The 23,983-nt window shown below is 41.2% G+C and overlaps 1 protein-coding gene across 1 annotated transcript in view; it reads right to left on the bottom strand.

The window, feature by feature from the left end:
* The window catches only part of CFTR (CF transmembrane conductance regulator), a 411,238-nt gene that overhangs the window by 280,980 nt on the left and 106,275 nt on the right, over positions 1 to 23,983 (bottom strand). The window contains exons 7-8 of the mRNA XM_033959147.1: positions 22,653 to 22,778; positions 12,998 to 13,244 (exon numbers count right to left, since the gene is read on the bottom strand). Of these exons, the coding sequence (XP_033815038.1) occupies positions 12,998 to 13,244; positions 22,653 to 22,778 (373 nt within the window). The remainder of the gene's footprint in view (positions 1 to 12,997; positions 13,245 to 22,652; positions 22,779 to 23,983) is intronic.

Genomic DNA, 23,983 nt, shown 5'->3' on the forward strand with positions numbered 1-23,983 from the left:
GATATTTGGCGTATTCTTCATTTTAATGATCGGGAATTTTCTTTTTGTTCACAGGTTCATAATTCTTTTTCACGGATTGATTATATTTTTGTTTCTAATATAATAGCTCAGAAGGTGATAAAAGCCATCATAGATCCTATTATTTTAACTGATCATGGTTGTGTATGGATTGAATTACAAATGGATGAGAATGATGATGCTAAACCGATTTGGAGGTTTGATAATACTTTGATTGCAGATTCAAAATTCCTTGAAGATTTTAAATTAAAAATAATTGAATTTTTTCAAATTAATACCTCAGATGATATTAATATTGAAGTGTTGTGGGATGCATTTAAAGCAACCATGAGAGGACATATTATCTCACATTCGGCATATATTAAAAAACAACTTAAAAACAATTTTATGATTTGGAAAAAGAAATTAGGATTTTGGAAAATAAGTTAATTAGCAGATGGGAAGAGTACATTACAATTGTTATTAAAAGCTAAAGCCAAATATAATGAATTATCTTCAAAATTTGTAAGAAAGGATTTGTTTTTTCAGCAAGCTCAGTATTATGGAAATTCAAATAAGGCAGGGAAATTATTAGCAAATTATCTTAAAGCAAAAAAAAGGAAAACAAAAATTATTGTAATAAAAGATAATAAAGGTGAAGTACATACTAAAAATGAAAATATTGTACAACAGTTTCTTAATTTTTATAATGATCTATATTCTTCTGAGACTTATAGAAACAAAGAACAAGATGGTTTGGAATTTCTAAATTTAATTATTGGACCAAAAATTCCTGAGTATATAAAAGGAAGTTTAGAAGAACCTATATCTCTAAAAGAATTAGAAACAGCATTGAAGTCTCTTAGAGTTGGATCCGCTCCAGGTGGTGATGGTTTTACTGTAGAGTTCTATAAGTCATTTCAAATTACCCTTTTACCATATTTGTTAAATTTATATCAATATCAACTGACTAAAGGTTGTATTTCAGGTACTATGGCAGATTCCTTAATTATTGTTTTGCCAAAACCAAATAGGTTTTGATTTCAAACTACAGGCCTATTTCATTAATAAATGTAGATGGGAAAATTTTGGCCAAAGTATTGGCTTTAAGATTGGAAAAAGCTCTCCCTTTTATCATTGATACTCACCAAACAGGATTTGTAGCAAGGAGACATTCTTCTCATAATACTAGATTGGCTTTTCATACTTTAAATTTAACAAAGAAGGTTAATGATCCAACTTTCTTGGTTTCTCTAGATGCAGAAAAGGCTTTTGACAGGGTTGAGTGGAATTTTATGTATCAAGCAATGGAGTGGTTTGGGATGGGTTCTGGTTTCATTCAAATGATTCAGATGCTGTATATCTCTCCTGGTGCAAGATTATACATTAATAATAGTTTATCAGATAGGTTTCACTTGCGAAGGGGGGTTATACAGGGTTGTCCCTTATCTCCTTTGCTTTTTGATGTTTAGAACCCTTCTTAATTGCTATTATTCAAGCGAAGGGGATACAGGGCATTCCTTATTCGAATTGGGATATAAACTCTCTGCTTATGCAGATGATATTCTGCTGTATTTGAGGAATCCGGAAACCACCATTCCATGCTTACTTGAATTGATTGAGAAATTTGGAAAGTTTTCAGGATATAAGATTAATTGGAGTAAATCTGAAGTCCTTCCGCTTAATGTTCATTGTGTCAAAGGTCTATTTGATTCATTTTCTTTTGTCTGGAAAGATGATGGTTTAAAATATTTTGGTATCATTATTAAAAATAATATTGAGGATACGATGAAGGAAAATGAAAAGCTTTTGTTAAAAAAAGTAACAGAAATGCGTGAGAAATGGAATCCGTTGCATTTATCATGGTGGGGGAGAGTTCAAAATGTTAAAATGATGATACTGCCTGTGGTTTGTTATCAAATGAGTATGATATCAGGTTTTTTTCAGGAGTCTTTTTATAAAAAGTTAAATGGTATTCTTACGAAATTTGTTTGGTTGGGTAAACGGCCAAGAATTGCTTTAGTATCATTACAAAAATCAATTGTGGAGGGAGGGGTAAATTTTCCAAATTTTTATAGGTATCATCAAGCCTATATTCTACGTCAGGGTATGTATTGGATCCTCCCAGAGCTCATGAAGAATGTCCCAGATTGGTTATATTTAGAATGGCGACTCCTGTTTCCTTTACATCTGGTTCACTTGATTTGCATAAAGATACCTAGGAAATATAAAGAGAATAGGATTTTAATCGATACTTGGAAAACTTTACGTTATGTTAGTAACTTATCACCTATTCCAATTTCTAAATCATTACATCAATCCATTTGGGTAAACTCCAAGATCAAAATCGGCGGATTTCAAATTGTCTGGAAGCATTGGATAATTGGTGGTATTTGCACTTTGAATGATGTTATTTCAAATGGTTCACTGCTTAGTTTTTCACAATTGCAACATAAATATGGATTAAGTAAGACTCAAAGATTTAAGCGGTTGTAATTGAAGCAAGCTATTCAGGAGGGGTTCCCTGAATGGAAAAATCTTAATAATCAATTTAGTTTGGAATTCCAATACTTTCAGGTGTATTTCTTGGGACACCAAGCCGCACAGTGGTATAAATTGTTATATGGGTATTTGAATAAAAAGCAAAAAACTGGACTTAGGGATATTTGGAGCATTGAGATTAAGCATCAAATTTCTGCGTCTCAATAGCCACGAATTTGGTCTTGGAGAATAAGATCTACAATGTCGGCATCTATGAGACAAACTTTGTTTTTCTTGCTACATAGAGCCTTTTGGACCCCAGTACGTTTACAAAAATTAGATAGTTCAAGGTCTAATAGATGTTGGCATTGTAATAAGGATGCAGGGACTTTAGATCATTTAATTTATTTTTGTCCCTGTATTAATGTATTCTGGAAATCAATTTGGCCTCCAATTAATTATTTATTAGAGAATTTTGTTGCCTTATCATATGATAAAATTTTATTTGGAACTTCAATGAGATTTAAAAGTCAAATTTCAGCATCTAATAATAAATTGTTATTGATATTGACAGGAGTTGTCATTCAGCATATTACTAGAAATTGGAAGGATTATTCGAGACTCAATTATACCTTTTGGTGGAATTCTGTTTGTCATATATACAAGATGGAAAGAGTCATTGCTATACAGAAAGGAAATTATACTAATTTTAAAAAGATTTGGGGGCCATTGATTGTATATTCAAATAAGACACCTTTCATGGGCTAGAAGTATTAAAATAAAAGGGGAGATACATGTATATGTTTTGATTGAATACATTGTTGATTGGGGTGGGATGGGAGGAGGGAAAGGGATTTTTATGTATTAAGATAGTATTGGTCAGGATTTTCAAGTGAATTATATGCTATAATATTGTACACTTGTTAACAGGTTTGAAAATGAATAAAGATTTAAAAAAAAAAAAAGCTAATCTAACTTTTGTAATGAATAATTGAAATGAGGGATGGGGTGGGTGAGTGGGATGGTATTTTTTTTTTTATATTTTGATATTTTATTAAAATGTATATTGTATAATATAATACATTATATTACATTACATTAGAGATTTCTATTCCGCCATTACCTTGCGGTTCAAGGCGGATTACAAAAAATTTAAGGTTGGTCTGTTACAAGAAGAGAACAGTGGTCTGTTACAAGAAGAGATCAGTGGTCATGACTAGTGAAGGTAGAGAATAGGGCAGGTATTCTCAGGGAGTTAAGAAGAAGATAGGAGGAATGAGGTAATCATGATGTTAAGACTTAATTAAGGATTTCTTGAAGAGTATGGTCTTTATTTCTTTTCTGAATAACCTGTAGTCCGTGGTCGTTATCAGCAGATTGGAGATTTGGTTATCCAGTTTCGCTGCTTGGGTGACTGCTTGATTATTTTTATGTGATGGGGATGGGAAGGGAGATTAAATTTTATGAACTACAGATGATATTAATAGAAATTCAAGTGATGTTTTCCAATTCAAATGTTATTTCTTATTACACTTGATGTAAGTTGTAAAAGCAAATAAAAATTTTAAACGTCAAAAAACCTCTTCCACACTTTTGTAAAAGGGGTGGGGAATGTCTTTATATCAGTGTGTGAAAACATAATTATAGTTACAATATCAAGAAATTTGCTCCATTAAGCAAAAATAATAGCAAATTTTAAGAAAAACTGAGCTTTATGTAATCAGTGGCTTTGAGGGTGATTTATACTTTTTTTTGTTTGTTTGTTTAATTGATGCTAGGTAGCAGGCCAAATTTTTTTGTGCATGAAGGCTGGTTCTAGCTCTTGGGCCATAATTTGCCTACCCTTGTTGTAGCAGAATAGAAAATCAGGATGGATTATGCAATTTTGCCCTCTGAGCTTTTATATTACTTTGTATTTTTATGTTGGTTTTATATCCTACATTGTCAGGCTCAAAATTTTAAAAACACAGACGTCCAAAATGCATCCTAAATCGGCACTTGGATGTCCTAATCGCCTAATCCAAGTGCTGATAATCAAAACCATCTTTCTGTACATCTAGTGAGGTGTTCCAGCCTCTACGTTCAGAGCATGAGATGGGCATAGTGGAGGCATGTTATGGGTGGGCTTTGGCCAGTCTCAAGGGCAGGTTACACATGGATGTGCTGCAGTGATTATCAAACATTTTGCAAGACATCCTGGACAGAACTTATATGTTTGGAACTAGACCTGTTTTATAAGGGTCTATAACCCCCTCTTCTAAGGCTACTGGGCTTATTCCTGTGGGCGGGGTTTGAGTCGCCTGGGCCAATCAGGCCTTAAGGCCAGCCATTCCGGGGATGGCTGGCCTGTCAGACGGACAGGCTTGGCACCCGTCCGTCCGAACGATTTTCGGGTACAGGGAGGGGGATTGGGAGTGGGGGTGAGGGCCGATTGGGGGTTCGGAGGGGGGGGGTTGCATCAAGGGCAGGAGAGCCTGGGATCCCTCCTGCCCATATTTTAATGGGGGTGGGGGGTAGGGGTTTTCTGCAGGGCAGGAGTCTTGGGCTCCCTCCAGCCCCAATCGAGTCAGGGGTTCGGGGGTGCCGCGGTGCAAGAGGGCTTGGGCTCCCTCCTGCCCTGATCGTGTTGGGGGTTCGGGGGTGCCATGGGGCAAAAGGGCGTGGGCTCCCTCTTGCCCCGATCGAGTTGGGGGTTTGGGGGTGCCACGGGGCAAGAGGGCTTTGGCTCCCTCCTGCCAGAATCGTTGTAGGGGACGGGGAATTCTATAACCGGTGTAACAGAATCCAGCTTTTAGGCAAAGGACTGGCTCCTCCTTCGCTTAAAAGCTCTTATTTTGGGCATTTGGGAGTTAGTTTTTTTTTTAGGTTGGTTATATGGTGTTAATATAGATGTAGTGGTGGTCTGGGCATTTAAACAGCTGAAAGTAGAGGCAGGCCATTATCAAAAAAAAACCTCCTTTTCGACTTTTTTTTTTTATTTTTTATAATGGACATTTTCCCTGCTTCTACTTTCAACGTTTAAGGCCTTAGGCCAAAAGGGGACTTAGACATTTTTTTTATTATGCCCCTCTAATTCTGTGTAATGGCTACAACTAGGAGTGAAAAAATTATTTCAAATTCATATTAAAGCATATAAAGTATATGAAGGTTTTGGCAAAACTTATCTCGGGGAACGCTTCTCTCAGCATAGGTAATCTTTTCATCTAATGTATCAAAATACTTATACTCCTTCCCCAGTACTTGTTCTTGTTCCCGATAGAAAGCACTTCTGTTTCACCCTTTCAGGGTTACTTCAGGGGAAAAGTTCAGTAAAGTTTGCTTAGCATTGCTCTCCCCAAACTCTCATATGTCATTTTTTAAATGATGCTTTGTTTAGAAACACTGGAGAATGGATCTCTGGTTTTGACGATTTCTTTAGATTTAACTTCAACTTTTGATTTAGTGGATCATCAACTATTACTTAAGAGATTAGCTACTATTGGATTAGACTCTACAGTTCTAGCTTAGTTTGTTTCATTGTTAGAAAATTGGACTCTTTCAGCGATAACATCTAAATTAGTCTCTTCAGTTTCTTCTTTGTCTTGTGGTGTTCCTCAACGTTCGGTATTATCACCTATTTTACTATTACTGTTTACTATTATTGAAGATTTTTTTTTTTTTCAGAGTGAATCACAAGAAATGTTTATTAAGTATAATCCAGTCTGTTGAATAGCCAAGCAGAACCTAGGAAAATTATTATTGAAGAATTTGCTGTTGAGGTTTATTGTTATGCTGATGACATACTATAATAATAATAATAATTTATTGTTTATATACCGCCAAAGCCAAAGTAGTTCGAGGCGGTTTACAATAAAGAAGAGCTGGACATACAGCGAAAAAAAACAATGAAGTCTTTGAGTACATGAATATTTGTACAGAGTAAGGTAACATTGTAGGGGCGGGTTTACAATAAAAAGTAAGTCGAGGCAATTTACAATAGGAAGAGCAGGTCGAACAGTGTGGGATAAGCAATGATGATTTTAGGAATTCTTGGTCAATAGGAAGTAGATCGAGGCATTTTACAATAAGAAGTGTTGGTCATACAGTGTGGGATAAGCAGTGAAGACTTAGGAATTCTTGGTCACAAATCGGTTGAACAGGTTGGTTTTAATTAGTTTTCTGAAGTTGAGGTAGGATGAGGAGTGCATGATGATGCTGCTTAGCCAGTCGTTCTGTAGACTTGCTTGGAAAGCAAGCGTTCTGTCAAGGAATCTTTTGTATCGGCAGGTTTTTATTGTAGGGTGGCTAAACATGCGTATTCTGCGTGTAGGCCTGGTGGAGCAGTCTAGTTTAAAGAGGGAGACCAGGTACAGAGGGGCCAAACCGAGAATGGATTTGAAACAGAGACAGGCGAATTTGAACAATACTCTTGCCTCCAGGGGCAACCAGTGGAGTTTTGGGTAGTAGGGGGTTATGTGATCCCATTTCTTTATGCCGAAAATCAGTCGCACAGCTGAGTTTTGTATGATTCGGAGTCTTTGAATGGTTTTCTTGAGAGACCCCAGATAAATAATATTGCAATAGTCGAGTAGGTTTAAGATGGAGGATTGCACCAGTAAGCGGAATGATGTTGTGTTGAAGTATTTTCTGATGGTTCTTAGTTTCCATAATGTCGAGAAGCCTTTTCTGATTATTAGCTCTGAGTGCATATCTAGAGTGAGATAGCGGTCCAGTGTCACTCCCAGGATTTTTATGGTATCGACAATAGGGAAGTTCTGTCCATTCAGGGTTATTGTAGTATCTTTGATTTTGTCATTTGGGCTTGCCAGGAAGAATTTGGTTTTTTTGGGGTTGAGCTTCAGTTTGAACTCTGTCATCCATGTTTCGATTTGTTTTAGAGTTAGTGCTAGATGAATCTTCGTCTCAGGGGTCAGGCTTGTTAGGGGCAGGACTATGATGATGTCATCGGTGTAGATGTAGAATTTGATTTTTTAATTTTTGCAGTAGATTTGCCAATGGGGCTAGGTAAATGTTGAACAGAGTGGGGGATAGGGGGGAACCCTGTGGGACACCACATGGGTTTACCCAGCTGGAGGATTGGATATTGTTGCTATAGACTCGGTACGATCATTTAGTCAAGAAGCCTTTGAACCATTTTAGTACTTTGCCTGAGAGACCAATTGTCTCCAATTGTCTCCAATTGCCAATTGTCTCCAAGCAGTCGATTACGATGGTGTGATCGACTAAATAAAAGGCGCTGCTTAAGTCTAGTTGAAAGATTAGTGCACTAGAACCTTGGCTGAATAGGTTCAGGAGAGAATCCAGTAATGAAGAAATAACCGTTTCCATGCTGAACCCAGATCGAAAGCCTGATTGCTTGTCGTGAAGTATGTTGAATTTGTCCAGGTGAGTTACTAAATCTTGGTTTACCAAGCCTTCCATCGGCTTTACAAAAAAGGGAATGTTTGCGATGGGCCTGTAGTTAGATGTCAGCTTGATAGATTCCTTGGGGTTTTTTACAATCGGTGTGATCAGTATGTGACCTAACTCCTCGGGAAATGTATCCGACAGTAATAGGGAGGAGAGCCAATCATATAACGAGGCTTTGAAGGAGACTGAAGCAGCTTTCATGATGTTTGGTGGGCAGCTGTCTAATCTGCAGTATGAATCAACGTATTTTGAGAAGAGTTTGCTGAAGTGATTCCAGGTAGGGATAGAGAAGTTGTTCCAGTACATGTATACTCTGGAATCGTTTGTGTGTTGGGCGACTGGGTAGTTCAGATGGTTGGTTGTGGAGGGTGGTAAGTTGGATCTTAGGATATTGATTTTGTTGTTAAAGAATTCAGCCAGTGCATCTGCTGAAGGTGGGGAGTCTGTGGTGTGGCGTGAAAAGGCCTGTATATCGTAGAGGTTGTTAACTAGTTTAAATAGGTTCTTGGTGTTGGTGTTGGGATAGTCTATTTTTTTTGCGTAGAAATTTGTGCGTTTTGTAGTTATGAGTTTTTTGTATTCTTTCAATTTTAGTCTCCAGTTTGTTCTTTCTGTGTTATCACCAGATTTCAGCCATTGTCTTTCCAGTTGTCGTAATTCTCATTTCACTGTTCCTAGCTCGGCATCAAACCAGCCATCTAGGTTTTGGTTTCTCGTTCTTCTTAGTTTGATGGGGGCCATCTTGTTAAGAATCTGCGTGCTTGTATTGGTCCAGGTGTCTATAGAGGGGGAGTATGAGTCTGTTGAGATATCATACATTTTCCTAATCCTTTTTTTCTCTAGGGGTTTGGCTGGGGAGCATTTGGTTTGCCAGTTGAATTGGAAATTGCATAGACGATGGTCCAACCCTAGGGTGTCGGTCCAAGTGGTTTGGTGCCAGAGCATTTTGGGATGGGCTGGGGCTTTAGAAGAAAAGGTAACTAGATCTAGTTGATGTCCTTTTAGATGAGTTCTTTCGGGGGGTGGCACAAGGAAGTCGAGAGAAGTGATAAAGGAGAGTAATTCTTTGGTGTCTCCCTGTTCTACCTGCTGGTAAAGATTGATCCTATTAGTAAAAACTTAGATTTCTTTCAGAAATGTTTGACAGTGATTGATAAATGGTTAAATTTTAATAAGATTTCTTTGAATATTGAAAAGTGTTATGCCTGCTGGATTACAGGTTTAGGACCAGATACAGATATTCCTGGATCCTTTCAAGGTAATTCCATTCTTATGCTTAATCCAAATTCCCAAATATTTTAATTTCTTGACTCTTATCTCACATTTAATGATCAGGTTTCTCAGTAAATGAAGAATGGTTTTTATATTATTCGATCTCATAGAAACATAGAAACATAGAAGATGACGGCAGAAAAGGGCTACAGCCCATCAAGTCTGCCCACTCTGCTTACCCACCCCCTGTCTATGCCCTAATGACCCAATTTCCTTATCTTGACCCTTGTAAGGATCCCACATGGGTATCCCATTTATTCTTAAAGTCTGGCACGCTGTCTGCCTCGATCACCTGCACTGGAAGCTTGTTCCAATGATCAACCACTCTCTCTGTGAAGAAATACTTTCTGGTGTCGCCATGAAATTTTCCGCCCCTGAGTTTGAGCGGGTGCCCTCTTGTGGCCGAGGGTCCCTTGAGAAAGAAAATATCATCTTCCACTTCGACACGTCCCGTGAGGTACTTAAATGTTTCGATCATGTCTCCCCTCTCCCTACATTCCTCGAGAGTGTAGAGCTGCAATTTGTTCAGTCTCTCTTCGTACGAGAGACCCTTGAGCCCCAAGATCATCCTGGTGGCTGTCCGCTGAACCGATTCAATTCTGCGCACATCTTTACTGTAATGTGGTCTCCAGAATTGCACACAGTACTCCAGATGAGGTCTCACCATGGCCCTGTACAACGGCATTATAACTTCAGGCTTTCGGCTGATGAATCTTCTATTGATACAACCCAATATCTGCCTTGCCTTAGATGAAGCCTTCTCCACTTGATTGGCAGTTTTCATGTCTGCACTGATGATTATTCCTAAATCTCGTTCTGCTGAAGTCCTAGTTAAAGTTTCTCCATTCAAGAAGTACGTCCTGCATGGATTTCCGCTTCCGAGGTGCATGACCTTACATTTCTTAGCATTGAAGCCTAGCTGCCAGGTTGAGGACCAACTTTCCAATGTAAGCAGGTCCTGCGCCATATAATTCTGTAAACTGCATTCACTTACTATATTACATAGTTTGGCGTCATCGGCGAATAGTGTTATTTTACCTTGAAGACCTTGAGTCAGATCCCCTATGAATATGTTGAAAAGGAGTGGACCCAGGACCGAGCCCTGCGGCACTCCACTGGTCACCTCCGATGTTTTAGAGAGGGTATCATTAACCACCACCCTCTGAAGTCTGCCACTCAGCCAATCATTGACCCATGCAGTTAGTGTCTCTCCTAACCCCATCGATTCCATCTTGCTTAGCAGCCTGCAGTGTGGGACACTGTCAAAAGCTTTACTGAAGTCCAGGTACACGACGTCCAAAGACTCTCCCAAGTCTAACTTTCTTGTTACCCAGTCAAAGAAGCTGATGAGATTGGATTGGCAGGACCTACCCTTGGTGAATCCATGCTGACTGGGATCCCGAAGATTCCTTTCATTCAAGATCTCTTCACTCAATTAGACATTACTTTGATAATAAAACTTTCATACGTGTTTTTCTTATTTCTAAACTGGATTATTACAATATCGTTTATGCTGGATTATCCAAATTTAATCTTAGACATCTTCAAAATTTACAAAAATACAGCAATAAAACTTTTGGGTCATAAAAGTAAATTTGATCACGTCACTCTGTTGTTTATATATTATCATTGGTTACCTATAGTATATAGGGTTCAATTTTAAATTCTGATTTTGACACATAAAGCATTAACTTCTTCCTTTACAAAGCCATGCTAGAGTTTTTAGCACCAGCCATGGCGGTAAAAGCTCCAATGCTCATAGAATTTCTATGAGCATCAGAGTTCTTACCGCCACTGCTGGCACTAAAAACACTAGTGCGGCTTTGTAAAGGAGGGCCTTCATTTGCAACAGTCATTCTTTATTCTCCAATGCATACATTAAGATCATTACAGGATACTAGGTTGATAATACCATCGGTCAAAAGGATTAAATGGGAATTTACCCATTCTAAAGTGGGTTGTTTGTTTTTTTTATCTAGCACCTAGTTTATGGAAACAGCTTCCTAGTCATATTCATTTGGAACTGAATTTAAAGGCTTTCAAAACGCTGTTGAAAAAAACAAATTATTTTCAATTTGGCTTTCGGACTTGATATTCCTCAAAATGATCATAGCTACTGATCATCCTTGGTAATATTGGGGTTTAACCTGCTGACACAGAAAGATGGAATTGTATGTTTCTGTTTAGTTAGGTCCTATATTTAGGGCTCCTTTTACAAAGGTGCGCTAGCATTTTTAGTGCACGCAACCCAAAAAACTACCGCCTGCTCAAGAGGAAGCAGTAGCAGCTAGCGCGCGGGGCATTTTAGCGTGTGCTATTCCACACTTTAAGGTCCTAACGCACCTTTGTAAAAGAAGCCCTTAATGGAGTTCTTTTAATATTATTTTATTTAATATTTGTTTTATTTGTACCACTGTGAAATGTTGTATGCGGTATATCAAATTTGAATAAAAATAAACATAATTGTGCAACTACCATACAGTATCTAAACCTTTACAAATATTTCTAAAAGAGGAGGTAAACAAATGGAATTTCCCTAACCAATCCATACATATTTCTTTGGAGAGTACTGTATCATACAAAACATGTATGTCTTTATCCATAATTCATTACAAGATTTGCCTCTGGTAAGAAAATTAATGTGCTCATTGTAGTCTGAAAGTGTAAATTCTTAATCCATCAAAGTTATTGTTTGCTACTATTGCAGTGCCAAGGAAAGCTTGGTTGGAGAACGATGGGGTTCTGTGATTTCCACATGCTTATACAAGATATTACGAGTGCTGAATAAAATGAAGGAGAAAACTATGATTCAAAGGACTAGAGGGGAAAAAGTATATAAAGAATTTAGAAAACTATGGTAACTGTTTACTCAGCTTCCAGGTGAGTTGTACATTTTCTGTGATTTACTGTATAATTAACGGCCTCTTTTACAAAGCCGCGCAGAAACAGCCCCGAAGCCCTTTAATTCTTTATGGGCTTCGGGGCCACTAGCACAGCTTTGTAAAAGAGGCCGTAAGAAAGGCAGCAAAAAAAAAAAAAAGATAGCAAAATTATTAGTTTATTCTACTTGATGGAAACAGAGCTTGGTATTCCATACCATAAATCCTGACAAACCACTTAATATCTAGGCTAGCAACATAATGGCTGATCCTTTCCAGTTAACAACAGACAAACAGCACTTGTTTTCCTATTAGCCAATCTGTGAGCATTTCTCAACAGCAGTAGCAGTTCCAGTGTTTTTCAGCATGGGTGGACAAATTATGATTCCAAGAAGATGCAGAATGACAGACAAACATGTTGAAATGCAATTGCTCTTTCACTGTAATGGGAACAGTTTAGTTAAAACTTTAGCAGGTATTGAGAAATGGGGCACTTCTTATGGCCACAATTCACAGTGGGGAAATGTTTTGGTTAGCCATTAATGTGTGTTATTAATAAATAAGTCCCATTTCACAAAATGAGACTTGTGGTAAATGTCTATTAAGTATGTGTTAGACTCAAGCAGGGGTCTCAAAGTCCCTCCTTGAGGGCCGCAATCCAGTCGGGTTTTCAGGATTTCCCCAATGAGATCTATGTGCATGCACTGCTTTCAATGCATATTCATTGGGGAAATCCTGAAAACCCGACTGGATTGCGGCCCTCAGGGAGGGACTTTGAGATCCCCGTTAGAGCAAGCTAATATGGTAGCACACTATAAATCTAATTCTCTGCCTTTACATTTCAGGAAACCATATTATATAATCTAGAACAATATTTATCACTGTATAACAAAACATAATTGTGCTTAAATAAAGTTGTCATAGACAGCAAAATAATTGAGTACAAATGATTAATATACCTGTATTTTATTTATTACGCCAAGAGAATCATACCACGTCTGTACAGCCCAAGGGAACTGCCTAGTGACTGTCATTCGAAGAACAATGCTGAATGAAATAATGGTGAATATTTTTCTGAGTGCAATTCCTTGTGTCAGTGCATAGGGTAGCACAGATAAAAACACCACAAAAAAACCAGAGAAGAAGAAGGCTGAGCTGTTGAAGTATCTAACATAGGCAGCTTTCTGTGTTAGCTTCTGTTCGGCTCTGTCAGAAAACAAGAACAAATAATGAATGTAAAACATGACAGTTCCAAACTTGTCTTAGATAAGAACATCTGATTCTATGTTTCTGTTATATTATAAGACAGCACTCATCAATTTTTCTGGGGCCATAACCCCAATTTGCATGGCCAGAGAAAGCACACAACTCACAAGTGGCATGGAATAATGATGTCCTATGGAATGCCAACCTAGGTCAAAATTCCAAACACAGTTTTTGCAACCAAAGCTCTTCCCTAGGACCAGACAAAAAAAGGGAAATCACCTTGCTAGTACCACCACAAACATAACCAGCAAAAGGCTAACTTCAATGTCTTTAATGTTTTGGGTCCTAACAATTCCTACTTTCTGTTATACTGCTAAGACTACCATAGTCGGTCCACTGTATCTGTGGGTTTGGGATCCATGGAATCAACCGATTGTGGACCCAACTGCAGCTCTCTGTATTGGGTCCCCTGCCCCCCCAGTGTACCATGGCATCATGTCTCTGGCCCTGCAGGACCCCTGCCGCAACAACAGCAGGCATATTCCAAGGCTGCAACCTATACTGTGCCTCTCCCTCTAACTCGGCCTGCCCAGGAAGTTGCATCAGAAGGGGTGGGCCAGGTCAGAGGAAGAGGCCCGGTGCAGGCCGCAGCCATTGGGTTCAGCTACTGCAGTTGCTGCAGGAACCCTGCAGGGCCAAACACACGTTGCTAAGGTATACCAGGGACAGGGAACCTGCAAGGAGGTGCAATGCAAGGGGGGGAAAACAAAAGACTTGAAAATCAATAGATTTTGGTATCTGCTTGGGGTCCTGAAACCAATCCCCCGTGGATACAGAGGGCCGACTGTATTGTTCATTTCTAAAGCACTATCAGATGTATATAACAGATTGCATATCGAACTTTCCAGGTTTCTCAACAGATTATTGCATTGTTTTGTTTTTTGTGAGATGTATAAGCAATAAGACTATTGATTCCTTTGAGCATCTGCATGTTTAATGCAAGATCCAAAGTCATTCTTGTGGGTAAAACCAAGTTTAAAATCTATCTGCCTGGTCTGCATGTAAAAAAAAATAAAGCACATTATTTTGTTATTAGAAGAGATTTTCTCAGGGGTAGGATAAGGCAGGAACTGAAACACATGGACTTTTTGCATTTTCAAAAGTATAGATGTTGTTTTGGTCAGAAAATGTACATGCAGGAAAAGGAGATGGAAGTGTCTCTGGATGATGTTTTTTAACTCAATTTTCAAAGAGAAAATACTTTTGTACAAAGAGGAGCTGCACTTATACCTAAGGTTCAGAAAGGAGCAATGAAATCATTTCAAAATAAAATATAGTGGAACCTTGGTTTGCGAGCATAATTCGTTCCAGAAGCATGCTCGTAAACCAAAGTGCTCGTATATCAAAGCGAGTTTCCCCATAGAAAGTAAGGGAAACTCGCATGATTCGTTCCACATCCCAAAAAGACACACACACGGGCACGTCCTGTGGGTTGATGCTGCATGCCGGTGCCTGATCGCGGTAAGGGTTTGGGCAGGTGGGTGATGCCGCTTCTTGGGGGCGATGCCTATTCTCAGGAGTGGGGCCTCGCAGATCGAGTTAACGCTCGGTTTGCGAGGCAAGATTTGTGAGAATGTTTTGCTCATCTTGCAAAACACTTGCAAACCGTGTTACTCGCAAACCAAGGTTTGACTGTAATTGGGGGTCCTTTTACTAAGGTGCGCTAATGTATTTAGTGAATGCTAAAAAATTAGTGTGCATTAACCCCAAAATTTGGTATATGGCACCTAAAGTTGTGTGTGTAGCCAATGTACGCACACAACTTAATTGATTAAAGTTGTGTGTGTAGCCAATGTACGCACACAACTTAATTGATTAATTGGCCTAATCGGCACTAATAATTGGCACTCTATACTAGAGAGTAACACGGAGACAAAGATTACTCACCATCCCCACATTTTCATCCCTTTCTCCTCACCATCCCCGCATTGAAATGTATTTTTCATCTTTCTCCCCACATTTTCCATCCCCGTTTTTTCCTCACCACATTTCCCCATACAAAGCAGAAAAATTATTTTATGCAATTTTATGGGCCAAAGGCATTGCAAATAAACATTTTGGGCCATATTCTATAAACGGTGTCCCGATTGTAGGCGGTGGTAGGCATCCTACTGCTATCTAACCAGCCAATCGGGATGCATGTTTTCTAAAAAATACAACCTGAGACAGGCTGTCTACACTGCAGATGTCTGTCACAGATGCAGGGAGATGCCTAGAGATGTTTAGGGATGCATAAGCTGGGCATGGTTTCACCCAAAAATGGCCTTAGGTGAGCTTAAGTGGCCCTAGGTGTCTCCCTAGGGTCACAATAGGTGCCTGATCGAAGCAAAGAAATCTCCATGGCCCAATCAGCTGAGCGACTGCAGCAGGGAACCCCCGAGCCCCACCCACCCCGCAAGTCAGCAGGCAGGAGGGATGCCAACTCCCTACCGCCGCAACCCCCGAACCACCCCCTCCCACACACACACACACACGCACACACACTGTCTGTGGCAGAAGGGATGCCCACTCCCACCTGCTGGCAGCCCCCCAAGCCCCCCCGGTCCCCACTGAACCTTTAACAGGAAGGCTGGTCTGAGGGATGCTTACTCCCTCCGGCTGGCAGGCCTGCCTCTTCAGAATGGCTGGCATTCTCCTTCCTGATGTACCAGGGAGGGGCCTAAGGCCCTGATTGTTCCAGGTGCTTAAGGCCACTCCCTTGGGAGTAGCCTTAGGGATCTGGCCAATCGGAGTCTTAGGCCAATCTCAGTGCATCCCTGAATGTACTGGGAAGGAGGCCTAAGACTCCAGTTGGCCCCTTTGCCTAAAGCCCCTCCTATGGGCCAATCAGGGCTGCAGGTCCCTTCCCAGTGCATCCCGGGATGCACCAGGAAGAGGAAGGCTCGCCATCCCTTCGGCCAGCCTTCCTGTTAAAGGTATGAGGGGAGCGGGGGGGGGGGCTTTAGGGGATAGGGGTTTCGGGGGGGTGCCGGTAGAAGGGAGTGGGCATCCCTACTACTGGGGTTTGTTTAAGAGTTTGCAGCTGGAGGGATGGGGCATTCCTGCTGCCATGGACAATGTGGGGTGGTTCAGGAGTGGCGGCAGGAGAGAGTGGACATCCCTCCTGCTGACCGACTCACGGTGAGGTTTGGGGGTACCCTGCCACTGCCGCTCAGCTGATCGCAGCAGGGAGATTACCTTGCCGCAATTAGCTCAGCAGTAATGTGATTCTGTAAACGGCGTCTGTGACATGGACACCTTTTAGAGAATCGGGGTGGATAGGTGGGGTTAGGCATCTGTCTATTAGGACAGATGCGATTCTATATAGCATGGGTGCCCAACGCGTCGATCGCGATCGACAGGTCGTTCGCTCAGGCGACCCCAGTCGATCGCACAGCAGGTTCCCTTCTTCCCTTCTCTTTTTTTCCCCTCCTGACTGGCCCGCCTCTTAAAGAACGCTGGCCAATCAGAGTGCTGGAAGGGCGGGGTGAAGGTCGGTGGGGGACAGAGCTCAGCGCATCACAAGAAATAGAAGCGCCTGTAATGATTGAGGTAAGAGCGAGGCCTAATGCTGCCCGATATATAATTTTAAAAACCCCAAAATCGGCCTCCCAATCAGTGGCGTACCGAGGTGGGGCGGTCCGCCCCCGCCCCCGCCCCGGGTGCACGGCTTGGAGGGATGCACAGCCATCCGGGTCCTCCTGCCCTTCCTTTCCACCGGTCTGCTCACGGGGCTCGCACCCGCCACCCAAATGGTGCTGTTGGTTATCACGAGACTCGCGGGAGTTGACAGCACCATTCGAGCGTCGGCACGGGACCAGGCAGGCGCGAGTCCCGAGCGCGGACCGGGGGAAAAGAAAGGCAGGATGACCCGGACCTGGCCGGCTGTGCACCCCTCCAAGCCGTGCACCCGGGCGGATCGTTCCCCTTCTAAATCCGCTTGTCTTTTATTCAGTTCAACTAATGAGCATTGTGACAGGCAGTTCTTATGGGGCAGTTGTTGGAGGTATTTCTTTGTTTTTCTGTGCCTAAGAATTCTATTAATTTAACTTCCTTATTCCTGTGGGGATCTCCAAAGGGGACGAATGGGAGACGGCCGGTGGCAGGTGGTACTTTAGCAATTCTTACAGGTTGCCATAGGCCTCAGGAGCTGTCTTCCCTTTGCCGTGGTCCTGCCCCTCCTCTAAGTCAGAGACAGGCTTGGGGCAGAGGGAAGACAGCTCCTGAGGCCTATGGCAACCTGCAAGGATCGCTAAAGTACCAGCGATCCTCTCTGCAGACTGCTCTCTGCTGGAATTAGGTAAATGGATGTGGGGAGGGTAGGCCTTCGGGGGGGGGGGGGTGCAGTCCTTCAAGGGGTAGTGCAGGCCTTCAGGGGGGGAGTCAACCTTTGAGGGGGAATGTGCAGACCTTCAGGGGGGGGTCAGGCCTTCAGGGGAGGGGGGCTGTATAATAAAAAAATATTTGAACATAAATACAAAGTACACTCGGTGTGTATATATATATATATATATATATATATATATATATATATATATATATATGTTTAGCATTTTTATTGTTGGTAGATCATTTTGACTTGGTCATTTTAAAAGTAGCTCTCAAGCCCAAAAAGTGTGGGCACCCCTGCTATATAGGATACCCAAGATTCAAATTGGCGGATTTAAGGTCATCTGGAAATATTGGATGAAGGCAGGTATACGTACTTTAGATGATGTACTTTAGATAATGGTAAACTGCTTGACTTTTCACAATTGCAACACAAATATGGTCTTAATAAATCACAAAATTATAAGTGGTTGCAATTGAAGCAGGCCATTCAGGTAGAGTTCCCTGAATGGAAAAATCTTAGTAATCAGTATAGTTTGCCGTTCTTGTGTTTTCAGGTGGACTTTCTGGGACACCAGGCTGCTCAGTGGTACAAACTGATATCTGGATTTATGAATAAAAAACCAAAGAATGGTCTTCGGGACATTTGGAGCATTGACATTAAGCATCAAATTACTGCGTCTCAATGGAGGATGAGATGTACTGGTCTTGGAAGATGAGATGTACAGTGTCTGCATCTATGAGACAAACTTGGTTTTCTCTTTTACATTGAGCATTTTGGACCCCGGTTCGTTTACAGAAATTAGATAGCTCTAAATCTAATAGATGCTGGCACTGTCATCTCGAAGCTGGGACATTAGATCATTTGTTATTCTATTGTCCATTGATTCTTGCTTTTTGGAAATCAATATGGGGTCAAATAAATTGTATGTTGGAAAATCCAGTGGCATTATCGTATGATACTGTGCTGTTTGGCATGTCAATGAGGGCTAAGAGCCAAATATCATCTAATAACAGGTTTCTACTTATTATGACAGGGGCTGCCATACAACAGATTACGAGTAATTGGAAAAACTGGAAGAGACTTAATTACAGTTTCTGGTGAAACTCCTTATATCACATTTATAAAATGGAAAGGACAATAGCCACATAGCAGGGGAATTTTAGAAAATTTCAGGAGATTTGGGAGCCATTACAAAATATTGTAATGATTGAATATTATATTTCCCCTTAAAAATGCACATCCATGATGGGAGGGGAGGAGGTTTTATGGTTTGAGTATTAAATAAGGTATATTGGAATGGGGTTTATGGTAGGTTTTCTTGAATTTAAAGAATGTAATTGATTAGGGGGATAAGTTCTGATATGGATTTTAACAGAATATTAAGGGGTTCATAATAAAAAAAAACAAAAAAACGTCTAAAAAGTGTCCTAAATGGCTACTTGGACGATCAAAAAGCCTGATTGTCCAAGTACCCATAACCAAAGCTGTTTTTTAGATGTATCTAAAAACAGTTTAGGCCTTTCCCCTGCCTCTAAATGCACAGAGAGAAAAGAGGCATGTTTAGAGGAGGGGAAAGGGCAGGCAGTGGGCGGGAGGTAGGCCGACCTACACCTAGGTGTACAACAGGTATAACCAAAACCGTAGGCAGGTTGCCTAGTCGGCACTTAGACCTTTTTGACTTAGACGAAGTCAAACCAGGTCTAAGTGCCGAAAAAGGGGCCGCTGAGCTGATTGTGGCTGCAGCGAACAGCTCAGCGGCCCAAGCAACCTGCCTACCCCTTCACCGCAAGCATTGCGGCAGGAGAGATGCCTCATCTCCCCTACCGCGATGCCATCACTCCTCTACCCGAACTGCCACGACCCGCGGCAGGAGAGATGCCCTATCTCTCCTGCCACGGGTCGCAGCAGTTCGGGTAGAGGAGTGATGGCATCGCGGTACAGGAGTAGAGGCATCTCTCCTGCCGCGATGCATCACCCCCCCCCCCCCACACACACACACACACACACAACATCGGGGCAAGAGGAAGCCCAAGCCCTCTTGCCCCGCGGCAGCCGCGGCACCCCTGACGATATCGGGGCAAGAGGGAGCCCAAGCCCTCTTGCCCTGGCGATCGTGCCCCCCCTTCCCGACTCAATATGGCCAGGAGGGAGCCCAAGTCCTCCTGGCCCCGGTGACCCTCCCCTCCGACAGGAACGTGCCAGGAGAGAGCCCAAGCTCTCCTGGCTCCGGCGACACCCCCTCCGACAGGAACGGGCCAGGAGAAAGCCCAAGCTCTCCTGGTCCCGACGACCCCCCCCCCCGACTGGATTGGGCCAGGAGGGAGCCCATGTCCTCCTGGCCCCGGCGACCCCCTACCCCTCACCCCTCACTACAATACGGGCAGGAGCGATCCCAGGACCTCCTGCCCTCGACACAACCCCCCTCCCCCCAACGACCGCGCCCCGCCGACCCGCGACCCCCCCGCCGACCCCACGACCCCCCAACCCCCCTTCCCCGTACCTTTCCCATTGGCCAGACGGACGGGTGCCAAGCCCGCCCGTCCGGCAGGCCAGCCGGGTCCAGAATGGGGCCGGATTGGCCCAGGCAACAGAAACCACGCCCACAGATGGGGCCTGAGGCGCCTGGGCCAATCAGAATAGGCCCAGGAGCCTTAGGCCCCTCCTGTGGGCAGAGCCTTAGGCACATGGGCCTAAAATATATTTATATATTTATATATTCAGCTCTCCCAAAAATTTTAAGTTCTTATTCAGTTCACAAAATTGTTACAAATAAAGCAAAAAGTGATCTTTTTTTTTTTTTTTTAAATTGTGAGCAAAACGGACACAATTGCAAACATATCAAGAATAGCTTCAAGTTTCAAGTTTCAAGTTTAATACAGATTTGATTAATCGCTTCATCTTAATTCGAAGCGATGTACATAATGATAAAATTACAATATAAAAACAAAATCATAGAAGATAATACTAACAAGGTTAATGACAAATTTGACAAAACTGGAAACAAAAGGAAAATATAGGGAAGAAGTTACAATTTAAATAAAGGTTAAATAAACATATAGGGAAGGCACATAAGGGGAGGGTAATGATAATAATTTTAATAAGATAAAATTTAAAAGGAAGATAAAAATTGAAAGTGAGACTTGAAAGAATAACTTTAAGAGATTCTCATAATTGTTAAAAGGTCACTTAGAAGCTAGTTAGTTTATGAAGGCATCATTAAAAAGGAAAGTTTTTAGTTTACTTTTAAATTTATCTAAATTAATTTCTTCCCTTAGATAGCTCGGTAGAGAATTCCAAGTCTGGGGTGCAGTGACTGAAAAAATAAACTGACGACGCGTATTTATTATTTTTAGCGATGGAATCGTTAATAGATGCTGTTCGGCAGATCTTAAAGTTCTATTAGCTGTATAGGGGATTAGCTCTCAGAATATTACACACAAATAACTTAGGGCTCCTTTTACTAAGGTGTGCTAGCGGTTTTAGCACGCGCTTTGCGCGCACTACAATACTGCATCGCCTCCATAGAGCTTGCATTAGTATTTTTCATTTAGCGCATCTAAAAACGCTAGCGCACCTTAGTAAAAGGAGCCCTTAGTGCTTTTTTCTTCATGTAAAAGCAAATCAATAGCACATGGCTTATGCTTTTCTCAGTGTGAAGTGAAACCACAGTATAAACTGACAATGTCCCTTTCCAAGCAACAAAACAAAGCCAGCAAATAAAAAAAAGAAAAATCCGATCACGTACAGCCTTCAGAATATCAAACGCAAATAACTTAGGGCCTCTTTTACAAAGACGGGGTCATGATGCTGCCGCGGTAAATGTACCAAGGCCCATAGGAAGTGAAGGACTTCGATGCATGTACCACAACAGCATCGCTACCACAGCTTTGGTCATTTCCAGGAACCTTGAAACTTATAGAGGCAATCCTTAATAGTAACCGATAGCACATGGCTTATTGCCTTTTCAGTGAGAAATCAAACAGCCCAGATAAAAAAATATCAATGTCCACTATAACTGTTCAAGTTTAACAATAAGTTTTAGAAATACTCTTGTTTCCAAGATACTAAACAAACTGGATTATTACAGATTGATTCTACATAAACATTCAATGCTGTAAGAATAACTGGACTCTTTCATTTTAAATCTTTTATTGAAAGTTTTATAATTGCAAACAGAACCTCACCAAGCATGGGATAAGTATCTATAAACTAAAATGGAAAAACTACCCACAGAGAAAGCATATATAAATCCCATGTTTTGGTTATTGGTAAAAATACCACACTAAAAATAAAATGATCTGCAAAGTTTGAAGCAAAGCAGGTAATTTGACTGATTTACTCCTATAGGTAAAAACATTTAATAACTTTAGTTTGATACTTGGGCAGATAGCAGAAGACATGTATACCTAAGATATAACTTGACCCATTTATATAAATATACCTTAAAGATTTATCATACTTTGCTGCTTCATTCCTGACATTCCAACATTCTTAAGTTTCTTATCACCACATAAGCTTATGCTCAATTGGCCACATAAATGTTAAATTAAATCATATGTAGGTGCCAGCTCAACAGCTCAGCTGAAGTGCAGTATGTGCCAGGATTCAGCTGAAGGATTGCCTTGAAATCATATCCCACACTTTGAGCCTGCATTCCTGAAGTAGTCACAGTTTGCTGCCCACAGCCAATAAAGAAAAGTAGGAGGAATAGAAAGACAAATACAAAGTAGACAAGATTAAAAGCTAATATGACTTTGATGCTTAAGGTGGCATAAAGTCAATCAGGCTAAAAATAACTAAGGGCTCCTTTTACTAAACGGCGGTAGAGGTTTTTACTGTGGGCCAGTGAGGTAAATATTCTGGTGCTCATAGGAATTCTAAGAACGTCAGAGCATTTAACTCGCTGATCCACAGTAGAAACCTCTACTTCCGTTTAGTAATACCCAGCATAAATAAGTAACATATATCATTGTGCATACCTTTAAAAATTTTGGCATTTTCAATTGTTATTCATAGGAAAGAAGATCACAACTTACTGTCTGAGATTTTCAATAATTTTTTCCATTGCATCCTCCCAACAATAAGCTTTCACTGACTGTATGTTCTCAATGACTTCTGAGGTGATAACTAGCCTTTCGTTAATTTTTCCCGCCCTTCTGTCTCTGTAAAAAGAAATCCATCAAATCATGTTTTACATTAGATTATGCTGTAGAGTGAATGGAAATCTTACGAGCTACAATATCAAAAGAAATTAATTTCTAAGGCTCACATGTTCATTCTTAAAAGTTTAAATCAACAGTATCATTAAGAAAATATAGCTTTTTGGTTACGCTGTTTATAAAATAAACATTATACTAGGTTCATAAGAATTATGAGGGCAATTCTATAAAGTGACATCTAGAAGAAAGCACCACTAACATGTGATACTGACAGGCAGCTTATGTACTAGGCACTATTCTATTAAGGTAGCACTTAGGTGCCATAGGGTGATGCAAGGGGGATGTAAACATGGATAGAGAATGGGCATATTTCCCAGGTATACATGTAATTTATAGAATACTATAAACTACAAGTCACTTTGCATGCCTAGGCATGCCAACTTACACCTGCCATTGACATGGCATAAGATGGCATGTCAAATATAAATTAACTTTCTTCTAACTTGACAAAATAGCCTACAGAAATCTCAATAAGATAACTCAATCAATAGTAAGTATATATTACTTGGTATTGTGAAGGAAGGAAAAGATCGCAGTAATGCTAGTATGGGTTATTTATTCAGCCTCCATGCCATACAGCACATGATCACTGATCAGAAAAACTTTCCTTATATTACTCATTGTGTCCTTTATGCACTATAATTGACTAACCTATAATACTTTTATTTTGTTATAAATATTTTCTTAATAAAATACTCTTATCTATTCAGTAATTACCGTATTTTCGCGGATATAACGCGCGCGTTATACGTGATTTTACGTACCGCGCATACCCCTCGCGCGTTATATGCCTGAGCGCGGTATACAAAAGTTTTTAAACATAGTTCCCACCCCGCCCGACGCCCGATTCACCCCCCCAGCAGGACCGCTCGCACCCCCACCCCGAACGACCGCTCGCACGCGCTCCCACCCGCACCCGCATCCACGATCGGAGCAAGAGGGAGCCCAAGCCATCTTGCCCGGCCGACTCCCCGACGTCCGATACATCCCCCCCCCCGGCAGGACCACTCGCACCCTCACCCCGAAGGACCGCCGACTCCCCAACAATATCGGGCCAGGAGGGAGCCCAAACCCTCCTGGCCACGGCGACCCCCTAACCCCACCCCGCACTACATTACGGGCAGGAGGGATCCCAGGCCCTCCTGCCC

This window comes from Geotrypetes seraphini, chromosome 9, assembly GCF_902459505.1.
Source record: "Geotrypetes seraphini chromosome 9, aGeoSer1.1, whole genome shotgun sequence".
In the NCBI taxonomy this organism is placed as follows: domain Eukaryota; kingdom Metazoa; phylum Chordata; class Amphibia; order Gymnophiona; family Dermophiidae; genus Geotrypetes; species Geotrypetes seraphini.